General features: G+C 38.4%; 1 protein-coding gene across 1 annotated transcript in view; it reads right to left on the bottom strand.

Annotated features, from left to right (window-relative positions):
* Positions 1–26831, bottom strand: part of MYT1L (myelin transcription factor 1 like) — a 409399-nt gene that overhangs the window by 44967 nt on the left and 337601 nt on the right. Inside the window, 4 exon segments of the mRNA XM_042477632.1 lie at positions 12463–12531; positions 13490–13611; positions 17410–17646; positions 22005–22252. Coding sequence (XP_042333566.1) covers positions 12463–12531; positions 13490–13611; positions 17410–17646; positions 22005–22252 — 676 coding nt within the window.

The raw sequence follows: 26831 nt of genomic DNA, 5'->3' as shown, positions 1-26831 counted from the left end.
TAATAATAATAATAATAATAATAATAATAATAATAATAATAATAATAATAGTATTGTGTATCAATTTTATATTATATTCCATTTTCTAGAATGTACGCCATGGGCAGGTCCATTTTATTTTATTTTATTCTATTTTATGTACAGCAGTGTGTAAACCTACAGTGCTTTATACATAATAATAATAATATTGATTTTTATTATTAATATTGATATTGTGTATCAATTTTATATTATATTCCATTTTCTAGAATGTACACCACAGGTAGGTCCATTTTATTTTATTTTATTCTATTTTATGTACAGCAGTGTGTAAACCTACAGTGCTTTATAAATAATACTACTACTACTACTAATTTTTATTATTAATATTGATATTGTGTATCAATTTTTATTATATTCCATTTTCTAGAATGTATACCACAGGCAGGTCCATTTTATTTTATTTTATTCTATTTTACGTACAGCAGTGTGTAAACCTACAGCACTTATAAATAATAAATAATAATAGTTCTGAACAGTTCTCAAAAATGGGCCCCTCTGGAACGGTTTGAGAACGGAAGAGAGGGGGAACAGAACGAGTGAGGGACTGGTGTGTGCGGTAAAATCCGTCCCCCACTCATTCTGCACTTGTTCCTGCTCCTCCCGGTCCATTCTGAGAACATACTGAGGAGGAACAGTGTGATAAAGTTCTTAGTTTCACTCTCCACCCAACTATCAAACAAACCTCTTTGTACAATTTTAAAAATGCTCTGAATTATCATGGTTTGAAGTCTCTCCCACTCATTTCAAATTAACCCAGCTAAAACAATAGTAATTATGGGTTGGTAGTAAAGTGGTCACTGATATGGTCTGATCTCTCCTGCTCACTTGGAATGCTCTTAGCAGTAACCAAGAACCAAGCAGTGTCCAAGAACAAAAATTGTGGGATAGTCCCCTTTGAAAGCAAAAACATGAATAAATACTAACTTGGGCAGAAAAAAAGTTGTAAACAGGTTGAAATAACAGAAATATCATACAAGACCCCTTTCGCTGACTATATCAATAAGGTAACATACTACCAATATCTCATACAATATCCTGACTTGAGCGCTTCCTTAAGGGCCCAGGTTAACCGATATGTACAACTGAACAGATGTGTTAATGTTTCTTAATAAACTATATAAATAATACAGTAAGATGGAGAGATTTTTGGATAAGGTATTCTTACAGCAGAGCAGGAAACATGAGCATAAGTGTTCTTGTACGTATTGAGGGCGAATAACTTTAACATGTGATGATAAACAGAGATGAAGTGCAGAGAGACCTATGGAATGGAGCTGTGGTTCAGAGAGATCTGTAGGATGATATACAAGGATGGGATGAGATGGGAAACAGAGGTCTAAGCAGGGGGGAAACAGAAAATGGAGAAACAAAGATATCTGTGATGCAATCCTCCCCAACACACACATGCTTTGGTGTTATTATATTTTATTAGGTTGGGTTTGTAAATGAAATCTTTGCAGAAGTGCTATACATAAGTCTTTCATATGAGAAATAATAATTGATGAAATTTTCTGCCATGGCTGTTGTCTGCATCGGCACTGCAGAATTAATGCAGTTTGGCACTGCTTTAACTGCCACGGCTCAGTGCTATGGAATTCTGAGATTTGTAGATTTGTGAGATCTTTAGCCTTCTCTGCCAGAGAGCTCTGGGGCCACAACAAACTACAAATCCCAGGATTCCACAGGATAGAGCCATGCCAGTTAAGGAGCAACAAACTACATTAAATCTGCAGTGGCAGCAGCCATAGATGACATCAAAAGAAAGAGAGATACATTAACGGAAGAAAACAATGATCAATGACTATTTGTTATGATGGCACCTTTTTTTTTAGTGGAAAACAACAAATGTATGCATCTGAGTTTGTTTGTTTTGGTGTGTTTTTTACCATGGTCTTAGCTCCTTCAGGTTATTTTAGGCTCTAAAGAGGTTATTTTTAATAGCAGAAAATTAGTGCCAATAACTTTCTGTTCACTTCCTTTAAAAAAAAATCCACTTCATGACCTAAAATGGAAAACATGTGCAAAAGCCATGACATCTTTTTTTGAACACTGGTGGGCCCACTCCTCAAGGATATACCAAACTTTATTAGGCTACAATATAGAAGTCCCATGAAGAACAGAATGTATAGTAAGTTCTGATTTTATTAATGTTATCTTTTAACAGGGATCAAAAACGTTAGGGCACATCCAGACTGATTGAAAAGTCCCAGTTTTTGTTCCTGTTCTTTCTGATTTTATACACTGGTGCCTCGGGATACGAAATGATCGGGTTACGAAATTTCCGGGATACGAAAAAGTTGGATTGGCAAAAACTGTTTCGGGTTACGAAATATTTTTCGGGTTACGAAATTCATTTCGGCGCGAAATTCAAATGCTGCAAAGTGCAGCTATAGGCTTTCCAGTGCTAACGGAAAGCCTTTTCGGGTTACGAAATTTTCGGGTTACGAAAGGAATGGCGGAACGAATTAATTTCGTAACCCGAGGCACCAGTGTACTGGGTTAAAATATACTGAGCTGGGGAGTTTGTCTAAAAAGTGTCTGATTGTACCAGGAATGGAGAGAAAATATTGCGGGACAGACAAAACATATAAGGAAAGAACAGCAACAAACTCTGGGACTTTCTGGTCTTTTTAATTAGTCTGGATGCACAGTAAGCTAGTCGCTTGATAAAACACTTCAAAATAGCTCTAACTGATTCTCTTAAGCACATATCCCTTGGGTGTTCATTCTGTTAAAACCTGCAAAGGCTTCCCTTGACCCATGTATTTATTCCACAGGAACCATTCATCAGCTTGGACTTTCATAAATCCATATACTGCAAACGGTTTTCAAACAAAACATTAAGGGCATAAGACTCCTGGAAGATTGGACATGGATGTAGGGCAGAAGAAACTCTCTGCTACATGGTCTTGCAGGGTTCACTTCAGGTTCTCATTTTGAATTTGTTAAACAGTTCTACATCTCAGCAGGGCGTTTATAATTGCTGGACTCGAAACTTCAAATCTTTTCACTGCGAACTGCAAAGGGTGCTATAATAGTGCTACTAAAAGAAATGCCTGTGTTTACATGGTTGGGATGTTGCTTGTTTTCTTTTCCATTGCCCTCCATAAAACTGCTCTCAGAATTCCATTTCACAACCTTTCTGTATGATGTATTTCAGGATAACCTGCTGAGCAAATCATGCATACCAGTTGAAAAATAAGTCTCAACCTAGCACTATGAATTTTTCAAATTTTATGATCAAAGATCTGGGAAGTAAGGGAGGGTACACACAAGAATGATTTTTCTTTTCCAAGGTCATAACCTTGGTTTCTGAATAAACTGCTGACTTCTTTTCTCAACAATATTCACCAAGCCAAGACTAATTTGGGCAACAAAAGGATCAATACCTTTTAGATCAACACACAGAAGAAACAGAAGAACTGTATCATATACTAATTTTTTAAAAAGGGGGGGACAGAAGGAGAAAGAGACAGACAGACAGACAGATGAAGAAAAAATTCTGGACCAGAAAGATTTGGAATATTATCAAGCAAAACCTTGAAAAGCAAAGGAACTAAACACTTCCCTGTTTAGCCTCTTGATTTTTCAAAATTACATATACAACATTGAGCATCCCTTTCTGATTCTGACAGAAACTTCTTAAATAAATAAATAAATAAATGGAATTATCTGTTTATCTATGTTAGCATTACCAAACTTGCATAACAGGTAGTTTTATCAATTGAATCAAATGCTGTAGCTAAGCCTATAAAAGCTACATGTCTGGTAGGGTTCTTTGTTTAGCAAGATAATGGAGAGTCACACCATGGCAAATTCCTCTTTAACCTTTTCTGACACCAGCTTGTTCAGGAAGTCAAATACAACTTGTTTCAGGCAATTCTTCCAATTTGTTCAAAAGATATTTACCATACAGACTGCAGTGGGGAAAAAACAACTAAAAGATTGCTGGATAAAAATTCCTGGCCCCAGCTCATCACCCTTTTAAAGACAGGACATACTTTCCTCTCCTCCTAACTGGTAACAGACTTGTCTTGCTTAACTCAGAAAACTGTTTATATATCTGGGGGCAAATTATCATCTTTAGGTACTTTACCACCTGTATTTGCAAATGTGATTTTTATATCACATACCTTTTGAATTTACAAAGGCCTTTACCAACAATGATGCACCAAAAGCAGCATCTTTCAAGCCAAAGTGATATCCAAGCATGCCTTATTTAGTTTTTTGTGAAATGTATGTAATACTGTTACGTTGTGGCCTATATGTGACTAAATGGAATAGTGGTGTACAGAACACACTGATCCTCATCTTGGAATTATATTCCATAAAAGTAAGTAAAACTGTAATCTAGATAACGAATTCAGGACAGGAGTAAAATGAAAGAAACATGAATTTGTTTGCAGTACGGATACTGCTTGAGAAGGTTTGAAATATTGGACATGTTGTTTGCATTTGGATAGGAAAATGTTCTTTTATAAATGGTATTTCACAGTGCAATCCTATGTGAGTTTACTCACCATTCTCACTATATTCAACAAGACTTGCTGCCAGGCAGGTATGCTTAGGATTTCATTCTGAATGAGTCTGACACATTAGGCTTAGAGTAAGTTACACTTAATACCAGCAAGCCACACAACTGCATTTTCTGTAGACAGGTAAAGAACAGACAATAAAAAATATGTCCCCAATGAGCTGTCCACCCCTGACTGCACTCTGCTGTTCAGCCTGGCCAAAACCTGCTTCCCCTAAGCCATTAATGGCAAGTCTCATGATGGCTGATATCTATATAGGCCGGTAGCCATGTAGTCTGTCCATTTTCAGCTTGCATTTAGTGAATCTCAATCTCTCTCCCTAGAAGTCTGCTTATTCATCATGTACACTGATGGTGTTACATAAATAAATGATAAATATAATGATAATAATTCCCTTTGATCCCTCAAACCTCTGTTGTTGGCCTGTCAGGAGGGTTGGGATTTCCCCCCATGTCATGATGGCATGGCCCCTGTTCCCTAAGATTTAGGGGATCTGGCCCCATCTCAGGATCTTATTTCACAGCTTTTATAATGTGACTTACCCCTCCCAAATTGAAGCCTAATTCGAGCTGCATCCTGGTCCCATTACATGGCATGGCAAATGTTGCTCCCGGGGCAGTTGCACGACTGCCAAGACACATGGTGCCAATGTCCCCTCCTCCTCCGTCCCCCTTGCTATTCTGAAGCACCAATTACTTCTTTGAATTTTCTCTGATTATTTTCTTTTGAAAAAAAAACTTTTGAAGTTTTTTTTCAATCGTTGGGTCCCCCTTGGATCCCTTCTGAGAGAAAGGTGACATACACATGAAATAAATAAAATTTATAAACAATACCATGTTAATAATTAACACACATTTAAAAAAAAAAACCTCCCCTGGTTACCCCTAAAAGTCTGCTTGAACAAAAATGTCTTTGTCTGATGGTGGAAGGAAAGGAAAAGGAGGGGACTAGCCTAGCCTCCGGTAGAAAGGAATTGTCATGCCCAGCCTGGAGGACAACTTGGAGGACTCAGAGAATGAGCCAGAGCCTTTGGGACCTGAACCTGTAATTGGGGAGCCTGAGGCTGGCCCTAGCTCTGCTAGAGCAGGGTCTGTGGCCCCTCCGGAGGTTCAGCATTCAAGTTTGCCTGGGGCTGAGGCTGTGGACATAGAGGAGGATCTGGGAAGTGTGCCTACCTTCAGGGAGCGTCGAGCCAAAAGAGAGGGCCTTTAAAGATCACTGATGCTTTATTAGAAACGTGTTCATAATCAGACAAACGTGAATGCCTACTGCCTGCCTATTTAGGCAGCTAGAGCATGTGTGTCTCCTTGCCAGTGATTATCTGACTTTCCTGGAGGAAAGACTTTGTCTCTGGCTCCCGTGGCTTCTTGGAATAAACCCTTGCTGACTATCTTGATTATCTGGAACCCTTGTCCATGCATCTTGGCACTTTCCATTTTTGCAAAGTAGCCAGCTGAGCACGGCTTGGACCTGGGTTGTAGTGACCCGGTGGCAGTGGCAGTAATTTTACGTTGAGTAATACCCGCTTTTGAGTTTACAATCCCGAATCCATTTTGGGTCTTTTTCTCCATGTGATAAGGTCCTAAGAGAATCCATTTGCTATTACAGTCAGCTGTCATGCCCAGCCTGGAGGACGGCTTGGAGGACTCAGAGGATGAGCTAGAGCCCCTGGGACCTGAACCTGTAATGGAGGAGCCAGAGCCCCTGGGGCTTGAACATGTAATGGAGGAGCCAGAGGCTGGCCCTAGTTCTGCTGGAGCAGAGTCTGTGGCCCCTCCAGAGGTTCAGCAGTCAAGTTTGCCTGGTGCCAAGGCTGTGGACATGGAGGAGGATCTGGGCAGTGTGCCTACCTTCAAGGAGCGTCGAACAGAAAGAGAGGGCCTTCAAAGATCTCGGAGGCTTTATCAGAAGCGTGTTCGTAATCAGACACAGCTGAGGGCCGGCTCCTTGCCTTCTTAAGCACCTGGAGCATGTGTGGTTCTTTGCCAGTGGATATCTGACTCTTTTAGAGGAAAGACTGTCTCTGGCTCCTTTGGCTTCTTGTCTTGACTACCTGGAAACCTTGACCTTGGACTGCTTTATCGACCTGCCTATCTGTTACCCTGAACCTCGGACTGTCTGACAATTCTCTTGGTAATCCCTTTTGGTAGAACTACTGTGAATCTCCAGGACTGTGTAGCTTACACTGACTTTGCTGTGCTGGGAGCGGGTTTGTTTGTTTGAGAACTAGCTGCCTTATCAGCCCTTTGGCTGCTTTCCCGGACATCAGCCCTCCTTATCCACGGATTTTTTAAATCCACGAATTCAACTACCGTATATACTCAACTACAAGTCGACCTCATGTATAAGTCAAGGGCAGGTTTGGGGCCAAAATTATGGATTTTGATATGACTCTTGGATAAGTCAAGGGTAAAACGTAAGGGAAGGTAACAAAGGATCTAAATGATGGAGCAAAGGAAAACAATGCCAAAGAACCTACAAAATTCTGGCAGGTTTTGGCTCACACTAAAGGACGGATGGAAGAGAAAGCAAAGAGAGGTCAGTGCTTCCAGGACAGATTGCACTCTTGCCTTTCACCAGGGATGGTTCTCTTTTTAATGAGAGTTAAAGTATAGCATTTACATTGACCCGTGGATAAGTCAGCCTAGGTTTTTTGGGGTCAATTTTTTGACTAAAATTTCTACACTTATACCTGAGTATATACAGTATTCATGACTTGAAAATTTTCCTAAAAAATATAAATTCAAAAAAGCAAACGTTGATTTTGCCATTTTCTATAAGGAACACCATTTTACTATGCCGTTTTTTACAATGGGACTTGAACATCCACAGATTTCGGTATCCATGGGGGGTCCTGGAATCAAAGCCCAGCAGATACCAAGGGCCCACTGTATTATACAGGATATGAAAAAGTTTTTTCAAGAATAGGTAGACCGAACATGATTCATGCTAAACATAGTTTCATCTAAACCATCTCGGGTTCATATCATATTCCTATATATATGAGGCATTAAATTGTTGAGCCACAACATCATACTATGTGTCTGATGCAGGATCTTAACCTACACCTTCATTACAGAATGTTTGAAAATTAGGGCCACTTCAAACAAGATATTTTTTTTTCTTTTACACCATCAGCATGAAGTTTGGCAATAGTTCATTTTGGGGGTGACTAGGCAAATGATTAGGCCTTTACCATATAAAATCAGTGCCTGATCTATATTCTTTCAATGAAAGCTGTACATATATAAGAGCACAGAGCTCTAAACCCACTATCAGCATGAGAAATATTAGAAGCCACATGTGTACTTTTCCTATCAAAACAAAAAGTCTCCTCCATATAAATACAACCTGCCTACAAGTTCATCCACAAACCCTAGTTTGCTTCCTAGGTAGTTGAGTGCTGCTTTTTGTATGTGAACCACCTGTTAGAACTGATGCAGCATATTAAGATCTCAGTCACTGCTTACTGGCTTTAATTATTTCCAGTTTGTTGTTGTTGTGTACCTTCAAATCATTTCTGATTTGGGTGAACCTAAAGCAAACCTATCACAGGGTTTTCTGAGGCTGAGAGTGACTCACCCAAGATCAAGTTATTATCCCATAAAATGTAAAACAATTTTATAATACTGTAATATTACTGCAGTAAAACTGTATCAAAGCTAAGAACCTCAGTAGAACAACAAGATGGTAAGTAGACTTTTACATGATGGGTGAGAATGGACCATTGTTGGCCCAGTTTCATCCACCTAGCCTTCCCGTTGGCTTTAAAGTTAACACAAAGAGGTCAGTGGGGCAGGTTTGGTGGGTGAAATAATTTAGTTTATGAAAAAAAACTTAAGCTAATTATACATATACTGTACCTTAACATGAGAAAAGAAATGTTAAAATGTTTACTGTCTTTAAAAGGTGGCTCTATCTCAACAAACATTTGTCATGCAGTGTCTCTCATTTCCTAGCTCTGTGTCGTGGCCCAGGTGTTGATGTTATACTTATTCAAATTACTCATAGAAATTGTGTTTGTTTGAACCACATCCCAGTAGGAAAGATGTAATTTTTTCTTATAGGAAAATTCCAACCCATTAGCCTCTTTTTTTCATATAAGCTTCAGTAGCAACTGCAGAGTAAATGACAGTTAAATCAATATATGTAGATTTCTTTTGTTGCAAAGAATAAAATGATAGGTATCAGAGTACTTTCTGGCACTTTACTTTTGATTAACTGAACAGTCTCATTATGGGGAAAAGGTAATGGTAGCATTTAGCTAGTTATTAAGTTAAATCAAATAACACATGGCAGCTAAATCCTATATGGAGAAGCTAAATCAAACGTCTTGTGTTTTATCTTCCTTGTACTTCTGGGAAGGAAAGCAGGGAATGCAGCCAGATCTACCATGAACATCATGGTGCAGAAATGAATAGTCATCAGTACAAACTTTCCTGGGAAAAATGGTAAAGATATGTTATACCACATATGCGCAAGTGCAAAATTACACACTAAATAAAGATAAGAAAGAGCTGCTCTCTGACAAATGGAAGTGACTGTTCACTTACACAGCTTTCTCAATACAGTGGTACCCCGGGATACGAATTGATCGCGTTACGAAATTTCCGGGATACGAAAAAAATAGATAGGAAAAAACTGTTCCGGGTTACGATGTTTTTTTCAGGTTACGATTTTTTTTTCGGCGCGAAATTCAAACCGCAAAGCGCGGCTAGCGGCTTTCCAGCGCTAGCCGCTAGCCTTTTCGGGTTGCGAAATTACTCGGGTTATGAACGGAGCCGCGGAACGAATTAATTTCGTAACCTGAGGGACTACTGTATTATCTATACCAATAATAATTATATTATTTGTATTCACAATAAGCCTTTGTGGCAGTTTTCCACTATTTTGAGTTTGAAACTTTGGATGTAATTCTACATAAATTCATTAATCCTGCTACGTGCCACCATGTGACCTATTTTGAACATTATATAAGGTTGCAGATGCATTTATATAGGCACATGGGTTTTGCCCTTAGTAAGTTTTTCCCTTAGCATGGCAGGGGGAGAAGTGGAAGGGGAGGAAGACCAAACCCCCCTCTCCTAGTCATAGCTTCTATTTAGGCTTGTCACCCTTTAATTTGTCCTGTTCCCAAAACCAGATCTGCCAAAAAAGCATCTAGTTTGCTATTTAAAATACCCGTGACCCTAAAACCATTTCAGTTTCTCTAGCAGTGGTAAGAACTTATAGAAGTCCTTATTCTGGATTGCAAGAAATCTGACACGAGACTTGGGAATATTCCTATTTGTCAGGATTTTTTGAAACAAGATTCACACACAAGTCATTTTTCCTAAGGTCTTGGTTGTTTGCTGTTTCTTTTTATGTGTGTGACTCTTTATGATACTTCTAAGACAACAGAAATTATGTTTTGCTAGCAAGAGAAACAGGACAGGTGGAAGGAAAGCAAGAGGATTTCCCTGGTGGTTATATTAAGTCAGAATTTTGATTTTTGTTGAAAATTGCCAGCTGGATGATTTACCTGTCAACTGATTGTTCTTATTGGGTAGCCATATGAGATGCCCAGAAAGCAATATCCTACTGATATGGGCAGAAGATTCATAGAAGAGTTATGAGCTTATATCTCCTACTAGATCTTCAGGATAGTGAAGAAGACAAACTTCAGGTAGTAAGCCCTGACTGATAATATCTTAGAATACTTAAGAGCTCCTCCTGTTTCTGATTCAAAAAGAATAGTATTTTCTTATCTTTATCACAGTCTCCAAGTTCTTGATATTCCTCTCTGCAACAGATGACATTTCAGTGTCCACTGAAACAGAGTGACAATGAGAGGAGTGACAAGATAAAGATGACCAGATACAGATGAAACTATTCTCCCCCGTGCCACTACAATGTTCTCAAGTGAGTTCTAGTCCTGGGCCTCTCCTATTGATGATGTCTAAGGTACTGTGATCAGTAGCAGGGAACTACTTTTTCCATCTCACTGATATAAAGTTGAGTGTCACCACACACAAGTCCTTGAAAACCTAAGAGTCCTTCCAACATTGCCATTCTTTCAGATAATATTTTTTAAAAATGCTCTGATATCCTTAACATACTATTAACATCAGGAAAATTAACATTAATGCATTTCCCCAGAGTTTTGGTCACAACTATTTGTGTGAAATGATTTCGAAGATATTGCAGCACTGATGAACGGTAGATTGAACACTGAGTGGTTTCAGTTTAAAAAGGGAGGAAAACACTAGAAAGACTGGTGTGTTGACTGATGTGTTTCAATCCCCAGAGCCCAAGCATCATAATAATCATGCTATGCTCTGATTATTATGGTGCTTTGTCATTTTTACCAGTTTAACCATCTCTCCTGTTTATGTCCAAAAACAATGGACCAGTAGGTCTTCAAACAACATATTACAGAGGATAAAATGCAGGCTCCCCTCTCTCTGACTACAAATCTGAGCTGAACCAAACAAGCAGAGAAAGGCACAGACTAGCATCCTGTTAAGAATCCTGTTTGTTCTGTTTTAAAATTGCTTCTGATTGAGTTGAGCAAATAAATTCAGTTTCACTTATGCTTTCATACTAATAAGGTTGAAGCATCCCTATCCTGAATGACTGGGCCCACAAAATGCCCGTCCTTTCCTTTTTTCCATTACTTAGGCCTTGTGATTTTCTCTTTTGTTTTAAGGATCACATGGAAAAAGTTTGAAAGCAATTGTGCAGGCATTTGGAAATACTATTACAAAAAAGAACATCCTAGTTCAACTTGAAAAAAAGACTTGACAAAAGATTGCTAATCTTTTCCCCTTTACCATGATTTTATCCATCTCCTTTTCCCTCTTTGAGGGAGTTCATGTGCGTCAGATAAGAAAAAAAATCAACTCATTTGAGATGTGGTGCTGGGGAAGAGTGCTGAGGACACTGTGGACAGCTAAAAAGACAAACAAATGGGTCCTTAAACAGATCAAGCCTGAAATCTCTCTGTAAGCCAAGATAATCAAGTTGAGTTGGTCATACTTCAGCTATTTCATGAGAATCATTAGAAAAGCCAATAAAGCTAGGAAAAGTAGAAGACAGTAGAAACAGGGGAAGACCACACACCAGATGGACAGAATCAGTCAGGGAGGTCACCAGGGGATGGTTCCTTTTTTATATAAGTGTTAAAGTACATTACTTGCACTGACCTGTGGATAAGTCGGCTCAGCCTTTTTCAGTCAATATTTTAATTAAAATTTCTCGACTTATACATGAGTATATATATAGTGCACCTGCGCCATACGCGGGCGTGTTTTACACGGCTTTCAGCATACGCTGAAAGCCATGCGGGGAGGAAGGGGCGGCGTGTCCCATAGGGCCGAATGGGGTGTGCGCCTGTGGCGCATGTGCACTGCCGCACCGCTGTGTCTCTGCTTGCATGAGCCCCATTCATTTAAATGGGACTCAAGCATACGCGTTATTTGTTTTACGCGGGGGAATCCCGAACGGATCCCCCACGTAAACAAAGGGCGCACTGTAGTACTTTATTAAGTAAAGAAAAACCTGTTCTGTTAAAAAGACTTGGATCAACATGGAAATAATTCTGTAAGACGATAGATCATATGTTTTCTTTATCCTTCAGCACTCCAAACCCTTTATGACTTTGATGTAATTAATTGATATGAAACTCTTCCCATTCTGTCTCTGCTATGGCATTAGAATGATCAGCTACCTGCAACAGCATAAAACTGATATACTGTAGACACAACCCACGTCAGTATTTTATTGTAGAAAGAGTAATGTATCCATAATAACTTTACTGGAGATCATTATACATTATTATTATTATTCTGTTTTTAAGTGCTAAGATAGTTTTTTAAAATATAGAATGTCATTCATTGTATCTTACTTGAGTTCTTGGGAGCTTGTGGCCAGCATACTTCGAATACTTTTGTCAGCCAAGGGGCAGCCAGACAGACTGTAAAACAGGTCAGGACAGCCAAGTAAGTCAACCTTCTTTTAAACTTAAACCTTTCAAACAAACACAACGTTTAAAAAAAAATTAAAATTAAAAAATTGCAATGCAGAAAAGCGATGGGGGGGCAAGTGCTGCAATATTAAATTTGTAATACAAGTTAACCCTCTGAATATATTTAGATATAAAACTTTACTTTTGATAATATGGATTTCTTTTCATCATTAGCTCATATGTGTAACAAAGTAATAGAGATCCATGGGTTAACTATTTGAAAAAGTTTTCAGAATTTTAATTTTTTAGTAATAGTTTTAAAAAAGAAAAAGACGTTTATACAACACACAAATTAGCATGCTTTTAATATCAACAATTATTACTCAAAGGGTTAACACATAGTTCAACATTTTTACTTTGACAGCATTGTTGAGGTAAGCTGAAAACAATAAATTGAAAAGACAGAATCCACCATGAAAAAAATGAAGTCACACCTTCTATGTGAGGCGTAATTACCAGTCACATGACCACTCCCATCACACCCTGGTGTTGGACATCTGCCACCAAACAAAAACAAAAAACAGCCAAAATAGTAAGTATGTTTTTTTTAAAAAAACTTTTAAAAGTTTCATTGTTTCCAGTTTAGCTGCAATGACTGCAAGGGGGATTTAAGCATCCTATCAAAAAAGCTGCAAGATGAACAGAATTCAATGAAAATGGTGTTTCAGTACAATATAGCATCATCAGGGACAAGCAGATACCATATTAGCTTCATCACTTAAACTTAACTGACATTCTGAAACATTTATATGCTGCTGCAAATGCTGCATGCTCATACTGCAAGGCATATACGCATGTACTTGTTTATTCAGAAAGGACAACAAGAGAGAGTGTGACAGAGAAAGGAAGAGAGAGAGAACAATTTTAAAAGGAGTAAATAAATAATTTCACCTCACATTATGCTTACGTTATTAAATCCTTTTTATTTTCTTTGCACTGAGGATATTTGGGTTTAGGACTTGGGATGGTGACTTCCCCAGGATATCTTCGTTCTTCTAATGCCTCTTGGAAAGGATCTAAGTCTTCTGGCTGTAAGGAAGGGAAACAGGTAAATAAGATTTTAAATAGGAGTTTTGTAACACATACAGATATACTAATTAACTTATTTTTTGTAGGTGGATAGCCCCTTCACCATCAATGGCCATTTGGGTTCATAGAATCATAGAATCATAGAGTTGGAAGAGACCGCAAGGGCCATCCAGTCCAACCCCCTGCCATGCAGGAAATCCAGATCAAAGCATCCCCAGCAGATGGCCATCTAGCCTCTGCTTAAAGACCTCCAAGGAAGGAGACTCCACTACACTCCGAGGGAGTGTGTTCCACTGTCGAACAGCCCTTACTGTCAGGAAATTCCTCCTAATGTTGAGGTGGAATCTCTTTTCCTGTAGCTTGCATCCATTGCTCCGGGTCCTAGTCTCTGGAGCAGCAGAAAACAAGTTTGCTCCCTCCTCAATATGACATCCCTTCAAGTATTTAAATAGGGCTATCATATCACCTCTTAACCTTCTCTTCTCCAGGCTAAACATCCCCAGCTCCCTGAGTCGTTCCTCATAGGGCAAGGTTTCCAGACCCTTCACCATTTTTGTTGCCCTCCTTTGGACACGCTCCAGTTTCTCAATGTCCTTTTTGAATTGTGGTGCCCAGAACTGGACACAATATTCCAGGTGGGGCCTGACCAGAGCAGAATATAGTGGCACTATTACTTCCCTGGATCTAGATACGATACTTCTATTGATGCAGCCTAAAATCGCATTGGCCTTGTTAGCTGCCGCATCACACTGTTGACTCATGTTCAACTTGTGGTCTACTTGGACTCCTAGATCCCTTTCACATGTTGTCTCCTTAAGCCAGGTGTCTCCCATCCTATATCTGTGCATTTCATTTTTTCGCCCTAAGTGCAGTACCTTACATTTCTCCCTGTTGAAGTTCATTCTGTTAGCTCTGGCCCAGCTTTCTAGTCTATTCAGGTCATTTTTAATTTTGATCCTGTCCTCTGGAGTATTAGCTATTCCTCCTACTTTAGTGTCATCTGCAAATTTGATAAGTATTCCCCCAATTTTTTCCTCCAAGTCATTGATAAAGATGTTGAACAATACTGGGCCCAGGACAGAGCCCTGTGGGACTCCACTGGTTACTTCTCTCCAGGATGAAAAGGTGCCATTGTTGAGCACCCTTTGGGTTCGGCCGGTCAACCAATTACAAATCCACTTAACAGTTGCCTTGTCCAGCCCACATTTTACAAGCTTGTTTGTGAGAATGTCATGGGGAACCCTGTCAAAGGCCTTACTGAAATCAAGATATACTATATCCACAGCATTCCCTTCATCTACCAAGCTGGTAATTTTATCAAAGAAAGAGATTAGGTTTGTCTGGCATGACTTGTTTCTCTGAAACCCATATTGACTTTTTGTGATTATGGCATTGGCTTCTAGATGTTCACAGACTCTCTGTTTAATGATCTGCTCCAGAATCTTTCCTAGTACTGATGTCAGACTAACTGGACGATAATTGTTGGGATCCTCTTTTTTTCCCCTTTTTGAAGATGGGGACAACGTTTGCCCTCCGCCAGTCTGCTGGGACTTTTCCTGTTCTCCAGGAGTTTTCAAAGATTATTGCCAATGGCTCCGATATTACATTAGCCAGTTCTTTTAATACCCTTGGATGTAGCTCATCTGGTCCTGGAGACTTAAATTCATTTCTGTACTATCTCTTTACTTATTTTGTGCTGAAATTCTCCTATTCTGTCCTCTGCTCCATTATCCTCAGGTTGAGCACCCTTTGCCTTTTCTGAGAAGACTGAGGCAAAGAAAGTGTTGAGTAATTCTGCCTTTTCTCTGTCTTCTGTTAGCATTTTGCCATCTTCTCCACGCAGTGGCCCTACCGTTTCCTTCTTCTTCCTTTTGCTGCGGACATATCCAAAAAAGCCCTTTTTATTGTTCTTAACCTCTCTAGCAAGCCTGAGTTCATTCTGTGCTTTGGGTTAATTCAATGAAGAGAATATCACCACCTTGGAATATCTGAAGGGCGCATATCATGGTTACTTCATACAATATTAGTGTGATTACTGCACCAAATTGTAGGTGCCAAAATTGATGTAAGATGGCTTAGGCTAGTGCATGAAGTCTGTATGTTCAGAGTCTTAAATAAAGGAGTAGCTCCAGCATCGGGCTTGTCTATGAGCTCATCCATGTGGTTTGCAACAAGGAAAGCCTTTTTAGCTGCAAATGAAAGTACAGTATTCACTTTGTTTTTTAGATTTAATGGTGTAAATTAGAATATATAGGATTATTTCCAAATGAGAATTCCTCATATTTATTTGAATGATTTGTTGGAAACACCAATATTTCCCTTCACTATAAACATCACAGTTAATGGCGTGTTGTTTGTATAGGTATACATTAATACTGGATTGTATGGAACAGCAAGAGAGGATGATATAAGCTAAATTTGGCTAACAGAGATTCTGCAGTTGGTTTTCTTTGTAATTTTTTTTTTACATGTGCCAACACCAAATGCAATCATCTAATAGCAACTTGTCTGAGGAAACTGAACCATCTTTTAAAGAAATAAATCATACCAAAGACTACAGGCTCCTATCCAGGAAAAAAAGGCATAATAAAAATCAATTAAATGTCCAAATATTATATACACAAAATAGTGATAAACAGATCTGCCTACCAAGTACATGTTGTAGTCAGATTTCACAACCATCATATCTGTATTTTAGTCACATCATGAGCTGCTTTTGAGTCCCAGTGATGGAGGAAGTTAGACTATAAATTATCTTTGAAACTATACAGCTTACATGTGAGAAAAGCAGGCCATAAGTAAATATGTAAGTAGTGAAATAAATAATTCTGATGTGTTCTCAGGACATTGAATTTGCAAACATTCAGTTCATTGTGCTGGAATGCATTGACACAGACAATCCAGTAGATGGTAGTCTAACCAAAAATGTTAAGAATTCTTCTTCCACTTATTTGGCAGGTACATTCTCGCCTATGTATTTTCTCCTATTTCAGTGATAATATACACAAGCATATCCTATCATGTTTCTATTTAAGTTTATTTTTAAAAAGCTGCCATCATTTATTGAAACAAGATTTATATGACAACTGAGGGGAAATGCACATGAGACCAGCTGATAAAAATGCACAAGGCAAAATTCCTTGGCATTAAAGCTGGGTACTGTAAAATTATATCTGTATTGCTGAAGCATGGCTATAAACTGTGCTAAGGAAGAGTTGGAATTTGACAAAGATCAATGTCACAAATAAAGCAGTACCAATGACACTTCAAGCAAAAAATATATATCATATTACACTTTTTGTTATTGAAAAGAGTGGCATCACAATAAAGCACTAACAAGGCACTATCTTATTTCTGTACTACTGCTTTCTACATTTGCAGAGTTGTAACAGAAACAAAAGGTTTTTTTTTGTACCCCCCCCCCCCCCCCGGTGAAAGGATAAAGAGCATGATATGTCCTTTAGGAAATAGTTCCTGTATGTGCATTCCTTAAAAGTTCCAGAAATATTCTTGAACACAGCAAACTAACTTTGTAAGCAAGCCACTGGATACTTACACCACTTGAGTTGCCAGTGCTCATTCTGAAATTGATTTTAGTCAACTGTCCACAGGCATGCTCAATTATAATGCATAAAAATATGAAAATGGAACACAACATTAATAATAAAAAGTAATAAATGGAACAAAGGCATTTTTGCTTGCAAACAATCTATTGCTATTAATTACTGCATTCTACATCAATATTTAGAAATCTTGTGGGTCAAAAGAGCTCCGTAGTTTAGGAAGAAAAAGACATACATTAATTTCTTTTGACTCGTCTTCATCTATCCTATTAGGCTTCATTTTTGTGTAGTCCACCGGCAAGTCCCAACAGTCAGTCTCATTCAGCTGGTAACACCTGTTATTCATAACAGCCTGTTGTTGTGGTGACATTGGCTCCAGTGGCGTCAAAATGGTGCAGCAACCATCTCTTTGCCTCTGCTTGTTCAGACTCAAATCTAATGTTCCATTTTCATCAACCTCCATGTCAGGATTCTGTTTAAAAAAAACAAAAAACCAAGAACACATACACACCAAAGAGTATAATTCAACTTGCTGCAATCACCATTTTCCTAGTATAAGCAAATATACTCTGCAAATAATTCCACTTCTTGACAACACTGTTTTGTAAGAAAAGATATAGTAAGAAATATCTGAAATACATTGTCTTGCTCTTAATTCCATTGTCTTGACTAGTTTTTTGAGCTAACATCTATATGAATCTGAGCCAAGCTAAAGTACTTGCTGAACAATTGAAAAGTATTCATGCAAACAGCCACTGAATAGTAGCACCTTATATATCAGTAAAAGAAAACCTCCCTCTCAACCCACCAAGTCCTAATAGCTACAGAATCAAATTCATAAAATGCAAATTTTAAGTATCAACAAAAAACATACCATGCTGAACCAATGACACCTATGGGCAATTTCAGAGGATGGCCACCTACAAGCCTCTTGATACTATGCTTGCCACCTTCACATAAAGTGGAAATGCATTCAAATCACAGACACCCCATCACAGGCATTCAGTTATAACATGCCTTTACACTCTACAAAGTCCTCCTTTATAATCATCTCAGCTTGGGGAAAAGAAACTGGTACTGACATTCCCTGAAGCGATGGAGGAAGTGTGTGGGGAAAGTGAGGCATTTTCTGTCTGCTTTTTCTTTCCCTCTTTTTTTTCTTTTGCAAGTGAAGCAAAAATAGTAATATCACCTATCTATCTATCTATCTATCTATCTATCTATCTATCTATCTATCTAATCTTCAACCCTTTGTTTTGCTAAAGCAGGTGACAAAATATCTGGACACACAGAGAGAGATGGATAAAAAAGCCAAGATACACACAGCAATTCATATTTCAAGAGAAAAAGCCTTCCCATAAAATCTTATTTCAAGTCCTATATGAGTCTTTCTTCATATTTCTAACAACTTGTTTTCCACCCAGAGTAATAAAAATGTCCAGAAGGCCTTCCAAGACACACTCGTCCCCCACGCTTACTAGATACTAGATACACAATATATGATAATTCTACTTTTCCAACAGATTAAACTTGATTATCTCAGTGATTTAGTATGGTATTTACTGGGATCCAGAAGTACCATTTTGATTTTATTTAAAAAAAAGGGGGGAAACATTTGGAAAAGGAAATGCTCTTTTTTCTTCCATAAAAATAATGCAACGTTTTGTTGTTGCATTATTTTTATAGAAGAAAAAAAATAATTCATCATTTTGCAGTATTGTTGCCTAGGCGTTTTTCTCCCAAGTAAGCCAGGCTGGTACTTGAACATCCCTTCAGTAGAGTAATGAAATGAACTGATGTAAGAATATGTAAACAAAAAAGAGCTATCTCTATTTTTCTGGATTTGTATTAATTGCTTCTAATAACTACTTCCATGGTTACACTTTCTATTTTTATTAAAAAAAAAGAAGGGGTGGGGGAAGACTTCGTTCTCTATAAAGAGCAGACTACACCTATCAGCATCAAAGTTCATTCATAACAGCAAAGACCTAATTCTCCCCCCATGTACATATTTCTTTGCTCAGCCATCTAGGGGCCTTAGGTAGGAAAAACACAGCCACCACCTCCACCTCGAAAATACTTTCCAAACAAGCTGAATTACATCAATTATCAGAATAAAAAGACATTTCCTTTCCACATTTCCTCATAATTCTTCACTATAAATTTTTTGTTACAGATTTTTCATTTCTTTCACGTCTGAATAAATTATTTTAGTACATTACCCTGTTTGTAGGAAGCCCCCTTTTTGCCACTAATTCTTTTTGGCTATTCCAATACATTCTTAAGATATCACTAGTCTTTAAAAAAATAAAGCAGCACAAGTATAGCACTGTTAGTGCACTGCAGTGCCTTTAAGCTATGAGTGTTGAAAGCATCTGAGATGAATATATATTTTATAGTAGGGTTTGTCAGTTACTGAACATGGACAAAACAGGGCTAGATTAATTAACACTGGCTTGTGTGTTGAGTAATACGTGTATCTGTAATCTAGATCCTAGGGTGCATCTACACTGCAGAAATAATCCAGTTTGATACCACTTTAACTGTCATGGGTCATTGCTATGGGATTCTGGGATTTGTAGTTTTGTGAGATATTTAGCTTTCTCCATCAGAGCGCTCTGGTGCCAAAACAAACTACAAATCCTAGGATTCCATAGTATTGAGTCATGGCAGTTAAAGTGGTGTCACACTGGACTATTTCTGCAGTGCTGATACAATCCTAGTGTTTGCAAGCTTCCTATTGCCATCTTGGTACAGAGTTAATTTAGGATGCTAAATTCAAGGGCATAACTAAGTAATGGCTTATTGAAAATCCAATTAACATGGTAGTTAATAACTGGACTAACTTTGAGTTTCCGATCCTGAGTCCATATAGAAAGCCTCATCTTACAGTTTCATTTCACACCTTTGGGGAAGGTCTTCAGAACTGGGGGATCTGTAAACTCAATTATATATATTTAAAAAAAAAACATGGCAAATACCTCGTAATGTTGATACAGCATACGTTGTCTTTTAGGGTCCGGTTGGGAAACATTTTTAAATAACATTGAGGATTTTAAAACCTACATGTTTTCTACCTAAATTCATTCATGAAAATACATGAACACCTTTTGTGTCACTTCCCAAAGATGTTGTGGCTTAGATGTTAATGACAGACCTGCAATAGGGGGCAGTCTTCCAGAGCAAAGGAATAGTAAATGTGTCTCTTCTCTGACTATCTACTATTTATCAACATGCTGAAGGGGTATTTCTGTGTGAAAGTAGAGATACTGAATATGCATCACAAATACCACTTAAAAATCACATACAGCATAAAAAATAATAATCATATGATGGAACAGAACTGACATTTGCTCCAGATGTTTGTGGGCTAAATTTACTAACCTTCCTACTATCTTTTTTAAATATGTATATGCCAGCCTTCCTCAGGATGGTGCTTTCCAGATGTTTTGGATTACAACTCCCTCCATCCCCCAGAGAGCATAGTCAATGGTAAGGCTGGCTGGATTGTAGTTCAGCATATATATTCAGTAACTGCCAAACCTGACACCTTGGGGAACTGGATCTATGTAGGAAACATCAAAAGTCCAGTTTAGCTATGCCAGACCTTCCTACTCTCCATCTAGAATGCAAGATTCAGTTGATATGTCAGTTATGGCTTTGCCTGGCCAGAGGTGGCATGGCCATGATGGAACAAGACAGGATTGCTGCAACATGCCATATAGAAAGCTTCCCTTAAAGTTGGTCCAGAATGTGCGTTTGCTCAGTCTGGCAACTTTGCTGTTGTCATGAGATATTTGCAGCATAAACCTTTGCTCAGGGATTTGCACTACCTAATTTCCACTATGAGGGTAGGTTTAAGATTTTAATGATGAATAAAGCCCTAAAAATCTCAGTTCTATGACCTGAATTTATGTTTCCTTCCGCATCAACCAAAAAAAAAAAAATTAAATTCATTCAGAGTAGAACTTTTTGCATATTCACTCTGTCTCTCTGGAACTCCCTGGTAGATGATATCTGGGGCTCACATACACTGCTTTTGAATCGCCATTTGAGGCAGCATTCAGCCCACTGACCACACTTTCCCCACCCTTGTCAGAGTGTCTTAGTTCCAACAACGCATGAAAGCCAGCTGTTGAGAAATAGGCGGCTCAGTAACAGCCACCTCCTCCTTCTAATATTACAGATTAATTTTCCTTCTTTTCCTCACCAATGCCAAGCTCCATACTTTGTCCTTACTGTTGCACTATTACCTCCTCCTTGTTCTTCCATGAATCTAGTTCAGTGGAGGCATAGAATCTTGACTAAGATATTTAAATATTTTAATTTTTTCCTATTTTGTTATTTTATAACTTTTTACAGCTCAGTTGCTTTTTAAAAAGAGAGATGTGGTTTGTAAATATTTTAAATTAAAGTACCCCGTTGAGATTATATTACATATAGCATTACGTCATTATTGATTCAAAAATACACACATTATAGTTATAATACAGACAATTTAATGAGAGCAGCTTAAATATACTTTGTATTCTCAATAAATCTCACCAGTCAAGACAGTAATTAATAATACATCAGCTTTTGTTTAGCTGTTTGCATGTTTTTTAAACTCTGTATTCTGCACTGGATTGTTTCAGACATTCACAACTGGACTGCCATAGCAAAGCTGCAAGGTATCATTAAAAATTATTTGGAGAACAAGACTCAGCATGGTTGCAGACTTCTAGTGAAATTCATCATAGATTCATAAGCTAATGCAGTAAATAGTTACATATCTTGATGTAACAATAAATATACATATAGAGATATAGATATATATGTACATATTTTTACCCTGGAACAGAGATCCTGAGGTTTAGTGGAGAGGTTCTGAGGCATTTCTCTGCAACGAGTGGAAAGATTCAGTATAGCAGTAGCAGCCATGTGTGCGGCTTCCATGTCATGGGTATAGTCAAAGCTGCTCTTGCTGCAGGTACTGCTTGCGCTGCTGCCTCCTCCACAGCTCATATTGCTGCTGCTGCTAGGGGCATAACTGCTTGTCGTGCTGCTGGTTGGGCTTGAATTCTTACAGTAGCGTTTAGCTGTGGGAAGGAATATGACAAGGATGACTCAAAAGTGCCAGCATCTATGTACATTATCTAGGGAAAAAAGCAATGAAATCTGCAGAGAGCAGTATTCAAAATCTGTAGAGAACAAAGTATGTTCATATAGGGGGAAACCCACCCTTGAAGATATTATCTCTACACAAGATACTTGGATGCAATATCGAAAGGAGCAAAGTAATAATCTGCAAGTGGATTCTTGCAGTGATATACAGATCAGATACACAACAAGCAAAATATGCACAGTGAATAAAACTATAGCGAGGGCTTAAAATGTTTTATTTCACCCCATAGTACATTTGATAGAAACTGGTTATTTATATCATGTCCTGGAATTTCCTATGGTGAAAGACAGCATAGAAATGTAAATTATTAAACAATATTTATTCTCTATGAAGTTCTATGTGGCTGTTTGATCAAGGCACGAAGGTGACCCTGGGCTTCCAAAGTCCATGCCGAATCTCTAGCAAGGTACCATCCTGGACTCTGAGGCAGAGAAAGGTAGGCCCAACGACATCTGGCCTTCCCTAAAGAAACTGAGCCCTCCCAGAAGGCTCCATCCCTCTATCCACCATCTTGAGGAAGGCAAGCCAGCTCCAACAGGGAGAGCAGATCTGCTGGACTTTTCCTCTTCCCTACTGCCATTCCCTCCTCCTTTTGCATCTTGTCTTTTTTAGATTGTAAGCCTGAGGGCAGGGAAATGTCTAATTAACAATCTGTAAGCCACTCTGATAGCCTTGGCTGAAGAGTGGGGTATTAATAATAATAATAATTATTATTATTATTATTATTATTATTATTATTACCCCCAGGTGGTAAGACTTGAGTATGGCCCCAGATGTGGATGGTATGTCTAACATCTAAGGATAGCTTAGCAAAGCATGGAGATGCTTGTCAATAGAAGGCTGACCACAGAAGCTATGAACACAATGATGGTGTGATATAGCTGAAATATTAATCAATGGAGGAACTACCCACACCATTGAGATCCCCAATCTCCAAGGTAATCTGCAGGAAGAACCCAGGTGCAACTACTCAACTGGCTCAAACACCTGGAAGACAGACCTCCTCTTCAGTATTACCCCAGTAAAATTTGGGAAGTTCCCAAAAGCTTGTAATATACAGTATCATCTGAGTTCTGATGTGCTTGATCTTTTTAGTGATTTCTTTAAAGATTTTACAGTTTAACAGTTGTCAAACATGGCAGGAGGTAATCCACCTTCTCCAGTTTCCCTCGCTCGCCCATCTAACCAATTGATTGACTGTCATTTTCTTCTGGGAATATTTGCCTCACTTCCCTTCATGTCTACCTCCTCCTTCCCAAAATTTCTAAGCAGCACAAAGACGAGACAGATTGGCTGAATGGGAAGGGAATAGTACCTAAGTACACCAAGACAAAACTAGTCAGTGGTCCAAAGGATGCTTTTGATTTTTGACACAGAACTCTTTTCAGGAGATATTGTTAAAACAGAAAATGGAAAAAAGTCACATGTACAGTAATAAAAATTATGGCTGCCATGTTGTTCAATAGTTATAAGATTGTAAACAGGATTCACATATATGGCTGTTAATGACCAAATGTGATCCTGAAACCCAGCATTTCCAACAACAGCAGTTCCCAAGAGATCTTTCCAGCTGCCTGTTTTTGATATGTCCCATGGTTGGAAGAGTGATGTAGATGCTATTTCCCAGAGCCTTCATTGGCAGTCCTTTTAAAATTCTTCAGCTGAGGTGCTGCTAGGCTGAAACAGTAGGTTTTTAAGGGATGGCACTGTCAGACATAACTATGATGACTGAGCATAAGACCTTGGCTGGAGATTTGTCACAGACTCTGATGCATGTGGCTCCTTTCATGTTTGCGTTTAGAGTACTGTACTTCAGTGTACAGCAAATAAAAACTTTCATTTTTGCTTCTAAGTGTGAAGATGTTGCTATGTATAGAACCCACCACAATCTGGAATCAGGGATGAAGATCACTCTAATTCTAACCTATCTCATACACCCCCCCCCCTCAATTCTGCTCCATTTCTGCAGCAGGCTGCAAATTTTGCATTTAACAAAATGCATGATTTTAATTTAAACACTTTTTGTAGCATTTATCCTTAAAAAAACCATGCATTTTGTACATACAGGCATCTCAGCATATTTTTAGTCAAGCATTTGCAGAGACACATAATCTGGAGAATAGCAGCATTCTGGTCCACACTGGAGACAGGGGAAGAAGCTGGGAGTAAAAGGCATACTCCTGGCATAATTGCGCAATTGCACTGAAAATTTTCAGACAATAGCGCCCTCATCCAGGATTTGTCCCATGAAGATTCAGGAATGCTCCAGCAACAAACCATTGCCAGGACTTCCCCATCTGATAATCTCCATTAATTCAGGAGTGTGAATCATCTTTACTCAAAAAAGATGAATCAAATTGCATCCTTGAATGTCCTAAAGCTCTGGTTATGGTAGTTATTAGATCCTAAGGAAATCTATTCACACTGAAGTATACATGCATAGATTTCTTCAGCTTAGTTGTCAGTTCAGACATTCTCTGAATTTTTTTAATGCAAATAATGCCTCACAGTTAAATAACAGCTCATATATCTAGTACTGTAGTTTATATATTAAACCCTTTACATTATTTCTAAAACTGGTTTCATTATAAACTATTTTGCAGCATTATTTTCTGTTTGATAACCAGATCCTACCCTGATGACAAATGTTTAGATATATACACTTCATAGATGAGGGCTTCACTCTAAACATGTCTTTAAAAATACAGATTTTTAAATGGTCAGCATGTGTGTGTGTGTGTGTGTGTGTGTGTGTGTGTGTGTGTGTGTGTATCTTGGGGAAAAAGAGACAGTTGCTTAAATAGAGACAATTCTATGTAGGTTCAATTCAGAAAATAAACAAAGACTTTACATTATCTCTTTTTCCCCATCTCCAGCTCTCAAAATCAACATAATTAAAAATGTCAGTTCAGGGTTCTGTGTAAGCCATGAACAAACACTGCAGCAATGTAACCCCATGTGATATGTCTCATCCCAAAAAAAAAGTGTTATAGCTTTATGGATAGATATTAAACATGCTATGTCCACCAGTCAAAATGTGGAAGGAAAAGAACGAGGATTAAAAGGGAAACACCAAAGCATAGACTAACAACCTAAACACAAAACCATTCATGATTTGCCTGATTTATTTTGTTTCACCTGCATCGTGGCTTTTTCCCAGCCATTGCTCATGCTTCTCTTCTAAGCCTCTAACCTTAAAAGTTGTGGAAAAAACATGGGGATTGCTTTGAATCTCAGGAAATGTTAATGCCCGCTGACTCTCTTCCTTAATCCTGCCTTTCCTCCTTCACCTCACTGTGGTTTTCTGTGTTTCTTCCCATCAAGAACACTACGATATAGGATGGAATCACCCTGAACCGAACAGAACAGAACACTGTGTGTTCCACCTGTCTCCTTCATCTACCTTTTTTGTCAGCACAGGCCTGTAGGAATGTCATTACTAGTAATTTATTTGTAATTTATTTTCTTAATACATTTTATTTGCTTCATTTATATGCCACCTTTCTGCCAGAGTGGGACCTAAGGTGGCTTCCAGGAATAGCAAAAGATTAACAATAAAAACAATTAAAATTACCACTTTAAACAGTATAAAATCACTGAAAAGCCATACAAAAGTTAAACAAATAAAACATGCACCTCAGTAAAATCCTTCCTGCGTAATCATTAAAAGCCTGCTTGAACAAAAATCTCTCTGCCTGCTTGAGAAAGAAGAGTAGAGGGGCAGCCTAGCCTCTTCTGGAAGGGAGTTCCAGACCATGGAAGCAGCCACTGAGAAGGCCTTCTCCTGTGACCTCACCAAGAGTACCGGTGATGGTGGTGGGACCAAGAGAAAGCCTTCCCTTGAAGATGTGATACAGGTTCATATGAGGAGATACAGTTCTTCATATAATCTGGACCCAATCCACATAGGGCTTTATAGGTTATGACCAACATTTTGACTTGTGCAGCAAAAGGAACCAGTAGCCAGTGAAGCTGTTTTAATGAGAGTTATATCCTCCCTATAACTAGCCCCAGTCAGTTTTCTAGCTGCCACATTTTGAACCCACTGGTTTCCAAATAGTGTCTAAAGGGAGCACCACACAGAGTGTTACAGTAGACCAAATGAAGATTGTGGAATCAAGTCTTTACTTGTTTCCTTATTGCAACAAGCATGAAAAAAGTACAGGGAATTTTGCATATTTCTGGACTATTTCACAATAACTTTACCAAGGGCTCTTTTGCACAAAAACTGTGTTTTTGTACACACACACACAATTTTGTAAAATAAAAACTTTTTTAGAAATTTTGAAGGAAAAAAAAGAGGCCTGAAATCTTTCTTGTCAAGAATGGGGAAAAAAACCTTTACATCACTGTTTTTAATAGTGTTTCATAACAGAAATTCTCCTTGCCAATAATTCCCATTGCGAGAGTCCAGTGGGAAAATGACCAGTTACACAGTTGTACATGGTGCTGCCTAATAACTTCTGTCCTGTATCGTACAATATACCCTTTTC

Source organism: Sceloporus undulatus, chromosome 1 (assembly GCF_019175285.1).
Source record: "Sceloporus undulatus isolate JIND9_A2432 ecotype Alabama chromosome 1, SceUnd_v1.1, whole genome shotgun sequence".
Classification (NCBI taxonomy): domain Eukaryota; kingdom Metazoa; phylum Chordata; class Lepidosauria; order Squamata; family Phrynosomatidae; genus Sceloporus; species Sceloporus undulatus.
This window is presented reverse-complemented; position numbering and strand designations above follow the sequence as displayed.